At 41.8% G+C, this 12,826-nt stretch overlaps 1 protein-coding gene across 4 annotated transcripts in view; it reads right to left on the bottom strand.

Moving 5' to 3' along the window:
* Pcsk5 (proprotein convertase subtilisin/kexin type 5) overlaps window positions 1–12,826 on the bottom strand; it is a 417,375-nt gene that overhangs the window by 178,048 nt on the left and 226,501 nt on the right. For all 4 annotated transcript variants that reach the window (XM_048429814.3, XM_087908042.1, XM_048429815.3 and 1 more), the window contains exon 10: window positions 6,281–6,384. In XM_048429814.3, coding sequence (XP_048285771.3) covers window positions 6,281–6,384 — 104 coding nt within the window. The remainder of the gene's footprint in view (window positions 1–6,280; window positions 6,385–12,826) is intronic.

The raw sequence follows: 12,826 nt of genomic DNA, 5'->3' as shown, positions 1-12,826 counted from the left end.
ATTTGTCTTTATTTCAGGGGATGGAGATAATACAGAAATAGAGTCTTATGACTCTTTCTATGTTTGCCACTTTCTATTTTCAATCACTTTTTATTTGGTTCAGCCTTTTCATTGTGTTTATTATTAGTTCCTATATTCTGCAAAAGCCAAGGTACAAATCCTGGACTTGTTTCTTCGAGGACCACAGATAATGCCATTTAGCTATTAAGAGTGTGACAAAACCTAGAAAACCCTCTTATAACTCTCTCCAAATAACAAATTCATCTGGCATAGAGCTAACAGACAAACTATGTAACCATAATTTTAATTTTGCTTTGTAGAGAGGGAGGGAGGGAGGGAGAGGGAGAAAGAAATAGAGTGTGGGGGAGGGGAGAACTGCACATGTGGACCATCTAGGATTGGAACCCACGCTCTTACACATCTTAGGCAGGCTCTCTACCACAGGGTTACATTCAAAGTTCCAAAGGTTGGTTTTTAAGCACAAAAACCTCATAAGAACACAAAACTGAAGCAAAGCATGGATGACAGATGCCGGACCAATATAACGCTACCACTCAGGTGAAGATCAACATGAAGAAGACTTCTCTTTAGTCTCCGACAATGTTTTGTAAACTTCAGTAGTTAGCTATTCCCAAAAGGAAAAGTGAACATTTTAGAGACAACTTAGATTAAGTACCAGCTTAATTTAAACCCAGCTAAGCAGGGTCTCCTGCCAGAGACTTAGTGCAACCATCTAGATGTCTAGGTAAATCATCCACCAGACCAAAGAATAAAGGCAAGACACCCCCCCCCCGCCCCCGTGTGTGAGCCACATCATTCTGTGGACGAGCTAAAAGATAAGCCCACATACACCATATTCAATAAATACAAGGACTTGGAATCAATAAACATAAGAAGAATTTAAGAATACAATGCTAGAAAGCACAGAATGAGGGAAACAATCAAGGGGTAACTTCAGTAAGCAGATTGGTCAGTAGGATGATACGTGTCTACTCACGTTCCAGTAACAGTCATTTACTTCCGCAAATGGGTCCTAACTAGGCTCCCACATCTGATTCTAACCCCATTATTCACACTGGTCAGAGACATAGCAAGCCGTTTTGACCTTTCTTCAAAAACATAAAAGCATTGTGCATCCAACATTATGGAGAACAAATCACATTTCAACAGTCAATCTACTAGTAGGTAGTAGAGATGTATTATTATTTAAACAGTGAAACAATAAAATAAATAGAGTTTTACCCTTTCAAGTGACAACACATTAGAAATCACTTCATACTCTCAAACCAAAAATAAACCAAATCCAAACTTTTCATTTGGATTTAACACATGACATGCTTAATGGATTCAGTACTTCTAATTCTTTTTAATAAGCATTACAAACTGAAAGACAAGTAGTTGCTAAAAATATATTGTAGTATCTTAAAACTACCATTCCCTACCAATGGAAATACAATGGCGGCAATTAAAAGTAAAAAAAAAATGATTGAAAGTTAAGATCTGAGAGACGAAAAAGTCATGTTAGATTGTCAATTGTTTTTTTTTAACCATTGTGGGTAATCAGTTAGAAGTAAAAAAAAAATCTAGTAGTTTAGTCGTGGTCCAGGAAAGAGTCAGTGGGGGACAGGGGAGGTTTCAGCAACATGCTGGGAGAAAACAGAGACTTACATAGTCTGGGAGGGCAGTGAGATGGAGGGCGTGGCAACCTCGCTCACTTAGTGGTCATTTTTTGAGTTTCAATGACATTTTTTTTCATTCTTTCGCCTAGTAAAGATGACAGAAGGTCCTAATTTATTATCTGAAATCTAATTCTGTTCCTAGATAGAAGAGAGTTTAACTGTACACAGTCATATCATCCAAATACAAATACTTTGATTCAAAGAGATGTTCATGCACAGAGTCACAACTACTCAAAAGCACAGCTCAGAATTCGGGGGGAGGAATCAGCGGTGCAGCCTGGGCACTGCCAGAGGCTTGGCTGGTTATGGTTCCCTCAGGACAGGAGAGCCCAAGACAAACTGTCATTTTCCCCAGAGATGCTCAGATCCCCAGATTATAGAAAAATCTCTGGATGAACATTTTGGACGGCCTTCTGGGTGACAATGCTAGAGGATTCTGTCAAAATACACATCAGAACCATGACAGGTGTTCTAGCCCTTAGCTGTTTCCTGCTGTGGCCAAGTACAGAGCTGTCAATACTTCTGTCTAGTGTGACCTGGAGGGAATGTCAGGGGTTAGAACGAGATTAAAAGTCAGCCAGGCATGGAGATACATGCCTATAATTCCAGTATCCAGGAAGGAGACACAGGAGGATTGCCATAAATTCAAGGCCACTTTGGCCTACGTAGTGAGCTTGGGGCCAGTCCAGTCTACATGTGTGACAATCTATCTTCCAAAACCAAAAGACCCACATCAACTTCTGTGTCTGCAAATTGTGCTAGCCCAGTTTACATGGCATCTGATGTTCCCTATTCCTGTCTGGCTGGAGGACTGAAAGTGCTCAGAGTATCCTTAGGAACCAACCAGTGAAGAGACATGTTGAATTCTGTCAGAAGATCTACCTGGGTAGAGAAAGTTCTTTGTAATAACTCACTGGTGTAGTTAAAGGCACATAGGTTGCGGATTAATAAGAGTGGGAACGAACCAGAAGAGACTTAAGAGATGGGATGTGGGGGCACTAATCCTGATAAAATGCCATCCCTTTCATGCTGAAGTCATCTTCTGGCTTGGAGAATGTTGCTCAGCAACGGGACACTAGCGTTTGCATTTCAGTTCTTCAATGACAGAATCCCACATCTGCTCTGAGAATGACTCTCCATTTTCACACACATTCTCAGATAGAGTCTTTCATGGGTGTGTGATATTCATAGCATTCTTTTCAAGTAACTACTTCTGGGGAAGGTGCATAGTCCAAAGGTACCTAAAATCTGACTAGAATTATTCACAAGATGGACCGGACAGATAGATATTTAGTAATTTTATATAGGAGTGCATTCATTTCCTTATGTACATTCTGTAAAACTAGCCTGCTGGAAGAGATATTTTAATTATATTCAGGTTATTATCACTTCTGTTGTTACTATCATTAAGCAGCAGGACAGAATCCTGTTAGTCCAATTAAAACCATTGAAAGTCAAGGTAGCATCAGCAGCCAAGTGTTGACTGTGGCTACTGTCTTTGGGGTTTCCCACACAGTGAGCTGATCTCACTACAGGGGCATATGCAGGCAGAGGCTGGAGGAGCACAGAAAACCCAGTTCTCTGAAGCACAGTCTCCTGTGTAGCACTCAAAGAAACAGAGATGGATTTCCCGAGAGCCCCATCCTTCCTACGCTGAGAACCTGAGCACAGAAGCATCTGCTGCAAGAGAAGGGAAGAGTTGCCCTCATCCAGGTACACACATCACCGGTAGCTGAGTATGGATGAAGCCAACCTTGAGGAGAGTATTACCCTCCCATGGTTCCCTTAGCTTCCAGCTCTGAGGGCTACTCTGGTGTGTGGCATATAGGAATGCGGGAGGAAATGCAGGGAGGTAGTGTAAGACAGATCTGGCAGGTTTGGTCAGAGAAAGTCATTCATCGCCATGGGGTGTTGGCTTTTCTGAATTTATCAGGGTAAATAACACATCTTATATCCAAAGCATGGCTCCTGTTTTCCTCAATGAGAAAGGGAAATTCTGACACGGATACCGACATCCCCATTCCAGCGGTGACCACTAAACAATCCGTGAAACTGTTCTGTCTCCTTTCATGTATATGTATTGTATATGTATGTGTGTGTGTGTATCTGTCTGCATGTCACTATGTAGACCAGGCTCAACCTTGGAGATCCATCTGTCTCTGCCACCCAGGAGGTAGAATTTAAGGCATGTGTAATCATGACCAACTCATCTAAAAATTTCCAAATTCATTTCATGTACATGCTTATGCAGTGTTAAGACAGAGGGATGGGTGGGGTAGCACCATGGCCAAGGGTTCTGCCACAGACAGTGTGGCTCTTTCTCATCTAAGGGGAAAAGTCGGTCCCTGCAAAGCAAGGCCACTACTGCTGGTGGATCTGATTTAAAGCACGAATTCTTGCTGAGCTGTCACTGCACAACTCTCTCTTAAATATTAGCTCCTTTTATTCTTTGAGTTCATGTTTCATAAAAAGTCAGGTCATTTTTCTCTGCCTTGGTGACCTGCATTCCTTCGTTTCCCGTGCAAGTTGTTCCTGCTAGCTTCTGCCCTAGTCCCTTTTCTCAGAGGGACACTTGGGAAGGGACAGGAATGTTTAGAATAAGAAAGAAAATAATGTTGAAAGAATTCTTCTTATTATGATCATGTTTAGAAGAAATATGGGGCTTGCCATCAACAAAATTACAAAACAATTCCCCTGGGAGCCCAGACCATTCCGAGTAATTCGTCTATGAGAAAATGAACTTTAATTGTTACCCTTGGCAGCCGACTAAGGGAAGAGTGAAATATTATACTAAATATTGCCACGTGCAATAGTAAAATACAATTTCCTCCTCGCCAGAAGCTGTACAGTCCCTTGAAATCCACGTTTGGGTCTGCTGATTTAGTTTAAATCCCCGGGTTTCCCCTCTCCAAAACCAACAGAGGTTTTCCAAAGAGCTGTGTGCTTTATTGGAACCATTTGCTCTTCTTAAGTTGCCAAAAAGGAGTAAGTAAAGCTAGGAAGTTTATTTAGGTTAAAGTTGATGCTTCTGCTTCATTGAGGTCACCGTGGTTTGTCTTTGAGCCCCTTCAGCAAGGAAGGGCACTCCAGCCAAGGTTCCATGTTGGTCTCTTTTCCTCCAGTGTAGCTCATGGGCTTATCTTGTAGGGTTAGGAACAGGCTGATGCTAATCAACGTGAAATATACATGTGGCAATTTACATTCTGGTTTTTATTTTTATTTTTTTTGAAGAACTGAAATTTCAAATAATTTCCATATTGCCCATACAATTGCAAGTTTGAGATTGCGGCATCTTCACATTGGCTTCCCAGTTGTGCAACAATTATAGGCAGTGAATAGTGCTTGAGGCTATGCTGCACACTGACCTGCTGCTCATGACAGCCAAGGGAAGCGCCACACTTCAAGAGCAGCGGGTTATTCTTTTTCTAAGTATAAGGTGAATCATGCAAAAGCATTAAGTAACTGGTCCTAAGTGCTGAATACATGACAGATTCATAAGTCCTGGTTAAGGATGAGCTTACTATGAGCTATCTGCAAAGAACTTTAAAAGGATATACATTTTGGCATAAATATCTAAGTATACTGGACACAGTTCCCTAAGGGAATATTAAGCACCTACGCATGATATCATGTAGACGTTACTCAGATTCTATGTTTACCTGTGGAACAATTAGGGACCTTAAAATGAACAGTTTCCTCAGCATTAGTCATCTTGTTTCCAGTGGTCCGAGGGAGATCTGCCACTGATAACATAGTTTCTACACTGCAGAATATGGTCTTCCCCAAAAAGGGATATGTCATGATCTCAAATTATTTGGAAAAAATTTTGAGACAGTAGTTGTCATATAAAGTAACTACTGTTATAACTCCATTAATTAAAATTCAGGTCATTTGCAACTTGAGTCAACACACTTATCTTTAGAAATGCTTTATGAAATTATTTTCTATTTATTATGATATATATTATCCACGGCACTAAAGATGACGGCTACTGTTAAGAAGAGCACTAGAGGGATCTATAACTTGCTCCAGCTCTGGGAAAAACACTCTGGGTTTGTTCTGTGTCATGTGCAGCTTCGAGAGACTGTGCAGTAGGAAGGTTCATCTGCACGTTGGGTTTATTCATAAAAACATGCTTGCTTTTCTGCTTCCGGAAGTCTTCAAGCTACTAAAAATAACATGGTACGGAATGCATGGCCTGATTGCTAGACCAGAGTGAGAAATGTGTGTCAGTTATTATACACAAAGAGGTAAAGATGGAGAATTTGAAAACACATAGTTTTAAAAACACCAGTCAGAGAATCAACGACAGCAAATACTAAGGCAGTTAGGGGTCCCATAGGCCAGTTATTCTTGGGGGTTGGCTGAATCTTTAAACACTTGACCTATGGCGTGGGAAGTGCAGGAAATCTGCCATGTGTGTATACTTCTAATGAAAAAAGTCAATCTGTCTTTTATCTTCTAGAAGACCAAAGGGCTCTTCATGTGTGAGCACAAAATGTAAAGATTTGTTTGAAGGGTTCCATTTCCTACTCTCCATTTAAAATTGGGGAAAAATTAAAAATATTTTGCCTGTGACAGAATATGAAAGAAGTTCTCACCCTTAAAACCAGCAGCATTGGTTTTCCAGTCATTAGCGTTCAAATGTCCCGCACGGGAAGTCCTGACAATAACATGCTGTACGTCTCTCCAGGTCAGAAACGGACTGGGGAAAGACAAGGTAAGAATCATTGTACCAAAAAAAAAAAGATGGGGGAAGCAGAGAGTCACAAGCAAATTCAAAAAGCAAAATCAAAATGGCAAAGTACTAAAAACGGGACAGAGACTTGGGTTTGGGATCATCGAATGCCAAATGCCACTCCTGCTCTCAGTGTGGAGACATGATGTCAGTCTGTGGGTGGCAGAAAATGTAACTGTAAGAAGAAACACTATGCTCGGAGTCAGTACGTCAGTACGGCTCAGTGGTAAGACCACCGGTGAGGGTTTCCACTTCCTCAACAAAATGGCTGCTCACTACAGAGCTACTGTCCTCTGAGTGACAGTTTGCCTCATCAGACACAGCGGAGTCAAAATAGAAGGCCCTGGAACATCCATCCTTTCATCGCGTGATTAGGCACTCAATTTGAAGTTTACTAAAGATCAACATCCAACCTTCTGTATAAATATATGTGTGGGATCTGGGAAAATCTTAGCTGGAAGTAAGTACACATTTGCGGTGTTGTCTAAGGGAAAGAATGTGGTCTGGCCTAAGGGTTAGGCTCTCCGGTGCCGAGGACAGGAGAGCCTTCTCACTTTATAACATGCAGTTGTTACATTAAGCAACCAGATCACAGCTCTCCAGGCTGATAGCATGGACGAGCACAAGGTACTGATTGAACAGGCCACACTTGCTAGAGAACTGAAGACCTAATGAAAACAAACCCAAGGATAGCTTAACACAGTCTGGGCCTCTTTCAAAGAACACAGTGCACAAATAGGCACCGGACATGGAACGTGAGTACATTCTTCAGTCTTGAAGCCTGACCTGTGTTGATCTTTAAAGAACATTCTACTGTTTACTCATTTATTTACCTTCCTCTGTGATCTCATAGGTTATAGGGTATGCGTGTAAGGAGGGAGACTTTCAGGAATCGGTTCTCTTTCTACACTGTGGGTTCTGGGATCAAACTCAGGCCACAGGCGTAGAGGTGGACACCTTAACACACAGTGCCATCTCACCATCCCTATTATCTTACGTGACGGAGAATTATGGCAATAGTTATCACATGGCCTATGTAATCATTGTTGTTATTTTCCATCCTCCTCCTTCTTTTTAGAAGAATTTGTAGGATTCAGCAACCTGAAGAATATTCGTTTAAGAACTCTGCGGAAGTTAACCGACACCCTCACACACACACACACATTCCCATGCCGAGGGACAACTTATCAACTGTGACTAATATTTAACGGGACGGCCACTGCTTTGCATCAAGATACTTTTGTCCCAATCACAGCTATCATAGATTCAGCTTGGTTAGTGCCCTCCCAGAAGTGGGTAGCGGGGCATTCAGACAGCAGCTCTTGCCCTTTCCATGTGACATTAACCTCTGCCAAGAATTAATTTCCTCAGTGGCAGATGCCACCAATCAGTTAAAGTCATGCTAACTACTCCACATAATACCTGGTGTACAACAAACCCCTGGGAGGAGGAGATCGCTGGCCGTTTTGTTCAGGCAACCCACTGGTCTTATTTGGTAGTTTGAATATCAAGAAATCAGGGAAAGAAAAGAACTATTGAGTGTTGATTCCTTTTCCTCACGCTCTCAGACTGAAAATGAACCGAGAGTGAACCAACGGCGAGCAGCGCCACACCCATGTTTTCGGAGGCTGAGACCAGAATGGCTTTTTAAAGGTTATACTGGTGAAAGAGCTTGTGTCTCGAAAATTAGATCCCTGCTAGGGGGACTTTAAAACTGTGAGAATGATGGAGATAGAATTTTCATTCTGTTTGAATAGGACACTTGTTGGCATCCATGTTAGACAGTGGTGAGGCATGAAGCTCAAGAGAGGGAGAGGGGCAGACGACGTGATTTGGCCCTGTGCTGACCTGCACTGAGTTCACATGGTAACTCAGAGAACTCAGTGCAGTGCTGTCTGGGACACGCAGAAACCCATTGGAATGCCAGCCTCAACACAGGTGCTCTGCTCGGCCTGAGATACGGTACTCGCAGTGTGTTTCCTTCCTGGTGTGCCTGCTTAGGAGGAGGGCAAAAGCCTCAACCAAAAAAAATCCAGTTTGGACAGATATTCCAGCTGCTAACGTGTGTTTTTTCACAATGTTCCTGAACAAACAGGCATATTTTTATTTTTCTTCATGTGTAAACAGAATAACAATGAAAAAGCACACAGGGTTTGATGACTGTATCTATCTAAACAACCTAGCAATTTAAAGGTAACACCAAGTTATCTTTACCATGCAGTTAGAACTTCCGTGTTTTAAATATTACCCTTTAGGGAAACAGGAGTGAGTTTTCTATGTTCCCTTCAAGACTCAGAAAAATTCAGCATAGGATTCTGAACACTGGGAGACACATGCTTTCCTTTAGTTCACTAAGTGCTAAAATATACAAGTCATCCAACATGGAACACTTATCATGACCTGAAGCAGCTGTGTTCTGGCAGATGGAGGAAGTTTCCCGCATTCAACTCAACCCGAAGAAATTGCTTGCATTACGTGCTCCCATGCTGAGTTACAAAAACTACTTTCTGGAATATTTGTAATTAGGAAACCCAGCATCAGGAAATTGGAAAAGAACGAGGTGGCTGCGTAATTTTACTTTGAAAGTCGGTGATGCATGGAGCTGCCTGAATTTCAGCAAAATATACAAGTAAGAAAATAAGAGACATCAACGGATTTGAAGTAAGTGGCGTTTCTGCCCATGGCCTGCCAACTAATGAACCCAGAGAACAGTGAGGGCTTAGCCGAGGTAGACTCACTGTAGCCACTGAAAGTTCCCTAAGGGCCCTTAATTATGCAGATGCCTGGTTTGCAGCTTCATAGTCTCACTGGTGGTCACAGGGCTGAAGCACAGGTGAAGACTGAGTCAGACTTTCAAAGATTTGGTAAGAGAACATTCTGGTAACCATACACAGAGTGTAAGTACAGAGTAAAAGCTGAGTCCCCTTCCTAGGGAAAAGCCATGTGCATGACAGTAATACAGGATCCCTTGAAAATCATAGCCTTCCACAAATAGCTTTGGTCTAGATTCCTCTGGCCTCAAAACCCAAACGTTCTCATTCCCAAAAGCAGACAGACTGAAGGCAAACGGAAAGAACGAAGACAGGGAGGGCGGATGTCGAGCTGACCTAAAGAGAGGGGATGACTCATGCTGAGCCTGCCAGTCACCTCCTCCTAAAAGTCACAGTGGCTACGTCCTGTGATCACCACCAGCTCTCCTTCAACGGCAGACATGGAAAGTAGCTACAGTGGCTACGTCCTGCGATCACCACCAGCTCTCCTTCAATGGCAGACATGGAAAGTAGCCACCTGCCATCTTCCAGAGCACTGAGGCGTACTTGCCTTCCTAAGCAGTTCTGGAAAAGTCACGGTTCTCACTTAAGAAGTGCTTTCTCTTTGCTTGACCCTGCAATAGCAAACACGTAACGAGTCCTGGCTAAGACCAGGCACTGTGTGTTATGCACACGATGTTGTTGTGTTATGTTAAGAATCATTATGTAGGGACCAGTCCCTTCAGCAGTTCTCCCCACATACAAAGCTGAGACTCTACATTGCATATTCATGTAAGGGCATGGTGGTGCCAAAGGCAGAGCCAGAACCCAAAGCTCTGGGTTTTGCCTGCAGCACTTATACCACCCATCAGTAGATAATGCAGCTTTCAGAACAGACCCATAGGCTGCTACAGGGATGGATATAATCTGGCTTCTGTGGTTGTTCTTAGACATTCTGGATCAAGAAGTCAAACATCTCAGGGCATGGTTTTATGGTCTTGTTACTTTTGTGTACATACTGTCTCAACTCAACTGGATGATTTTTGTCTACTATTAAGAAAATTCTTGAAGCCGGGTGGTAGTGACACACACCTTTAAGTCCAGCACTCGGGAGGCAGAGGCAGGTGGATCTCTGTGAGTTTGAGGTCAGCCTGATCTACAAGAGCTAGTTCCAGGACAGTCTCCAAAGCTGCAGAGAAACCATGTCTCGAAAAACCAAAAAGAATAAATAAAAAAGAAAAAGAAAATTCTTGAGTCTTAATTTTGTTTGTAAATTCTGAAAGAGCTAACCTTTCCACATTTTATCAAAGATCAAAGGAAAAATATACTAGGAAATTCAAGTCTTTTAAATATAGCTCATATTTACATGCTATATCATAACATTATTTTTTATTTTTTAAATCATAACATTATTATATGATTTTATAACATTATTGCTGTGAATTGGTCACCTCCCTTGCCGGGGTAACACTTTGACATGCTTCACAGTCTGGTGTGTTTAGATTCTCAGTGGACCAGCTTAATCTACCCCCAAGTACCACCAGTTTCAAGTCATTAATGCAGGACAATGACGCTGTGGTTACCACAGGCTCGCACAATGTTCTTCTTCCCAGCAGTTCAAAGTTTTTAATGAGCTCACTAAGAGATTTAGAATAAGCAGGACATATCCATAGAGAGTTATTTTTATGTAGTGCTTCTTATTAAGATTTTAAGTATAATTGCTAGCACTTACATTAGAAAAGAAAAAAAGTCACTCACCAAGAATTCTTGAAAATAATTCTCAGATGTGTGAGTGTTGGAAACTAGCTTGCATTTAGTGATCCTTATAAACAAGGTCCAAAATGAAGCCTGAGCAAATGGCTCACCTGCACTTTTTTCAAGAAGAAAGGAGCCAATTATTCCCCACAAAAGGTCTACCACTACCACCACTATCCATCCAACCTAATCGTAATCATATTTATAATCTTCAACCTTAGTTTATAGATAAGTGATAAAAGGGGCAAGATCCATCTCCACAGAATAAATTTATCAACAAGAGAAAGCAAAACCAGAGAATGAGAGTAGCTAGCTTCCAACTTCTAACTTTCTGGCTTGAAAGTGATTCTCTCCAATTGAACAACAAGATGCCATCCAAATCAATGAACAACTGCAGGACCAATCAGCAATCATCCAACTAGCTCAGTAATTAAATAAAACCAACTCAAGTGTACCCAGGTTCCTTTCATTAGTGTGCTTAAAACAGAAGTGGGAACAAGTAGCCAGGAAATTAATGTCATTGTACCCATATTTAAGAAATCGGTAACCGTGAGAATGGGCTTATTTGAGCCACATTATGAAAGATGAAGAAATACGTGTTTAAAGCCTGCTGAGAAAGGTAATAGCATTACTCCAACCACAGCCACTGCATACAAATGACCCAGAAAGGGTGTCAGGTCCTCCACCCCCTAGACGGGTGCATTTGTTTTGTGTTCAACTTTAATTCAGAAGTCTTAGACCTACAAGCAGAGTACACTGGTGTGCACTAGTAATCCCAGCACTGGTGAGGCAAAGACAGGAAGATTCTTGGGGCTCTTTAGTGAGTCACCTTAACCTACTTGAGAAGTTCAAGGCTGGTTTGGAACCCTGTCTTACACAAAAGGGAGGCTGCCTAAGAAGTGAAGCCTGAGGCTGACCTCTGACTTTCACATACATACAAATGTGCTCACTTGAGCACACACGTACACACACACACACACACACACACACACACACACTCACTCACTCACACACATGTACACACACACGTACACACACACACACTCACATGCACACACATTTTAAAAGTTTTAGCTCTAAAATCAAGTTGTAGTGTAGAAAAGAATGATGTCAACATTTAGAACGATGATTTGTATTGGAATCCTCTGTTGAGCTATGAATGATCCATTTATACCTGAACAAAACGAGAAAAGATCAAAGGCACACTAGCTCACAAGCACCAAGGCAAGTTTTTGTTTCTCTCTGTAATGAAACCATTCCCAGGCTCTGTAAATCTAGTCTAACCAAAGGTAAAGAAACCTGACTTCAAAACACATGCAAGAAGATGGCCTCTGCCGCATGGTGGAAATTTTTCTCATGGACTCCAAGACAACCTTCACCCCTGTAAATCCTACATCACCACTGAATTTATCTGTTATTGTACCCAAAAGACCAATTACGTTTCCTATAGCCCCTACACACAAAACGACTGCTATATTTTGCATGCTCAACAGTCACTTCTTCCTTGATATACTTTGCTGAATAAACTATTGTAACAATTAAACCTGGAGATGGTGAGGAACAGTAACTGGAAACAGTATTTATGGCTGAGAAGTCATGATGCTGAGGTTTCCACTGATGCCTTCACATCCTTAACCAGAGTACCCCAAAGGCACAAAGGCATCTCTGTTCAACCTACAACCCCAAATCTCGATCTGCCTCTCATCTTTGTCATCAAGCTTTAGAATCCACAGAGAGAGGAAGTATTTGACACTATACCCATGTCCTTACTAAACTGATCCCTGTGAGCCTATGTAAAGTTTTTGGTCATCTTCTGTCTTCAGGCATGGCATGAATAAACACACCATTTGAGGCTCGTTGACTCAGGTCTGCAGAATATATCCACACATCTATCCTTTTAATTT

The sequence above is a fragment of the Myodes glareolus genome, chromosome 7 (genome assembly GCF_982192425.1).
Source record: "Myodes glareolus chromosome 7, mMyoGla1.1, whole genome shotgun sequence".
Taxonomy (NCBI): domain Eukaryota; kingdom Metazoa; phylum Chordata; class Mammalia; order Rodentia; family Cricetidae; genus Myodes; species Myodes glareolus.
This window is presented reverse-complemented; position numbering and strand designations above follow the sequence as displayed.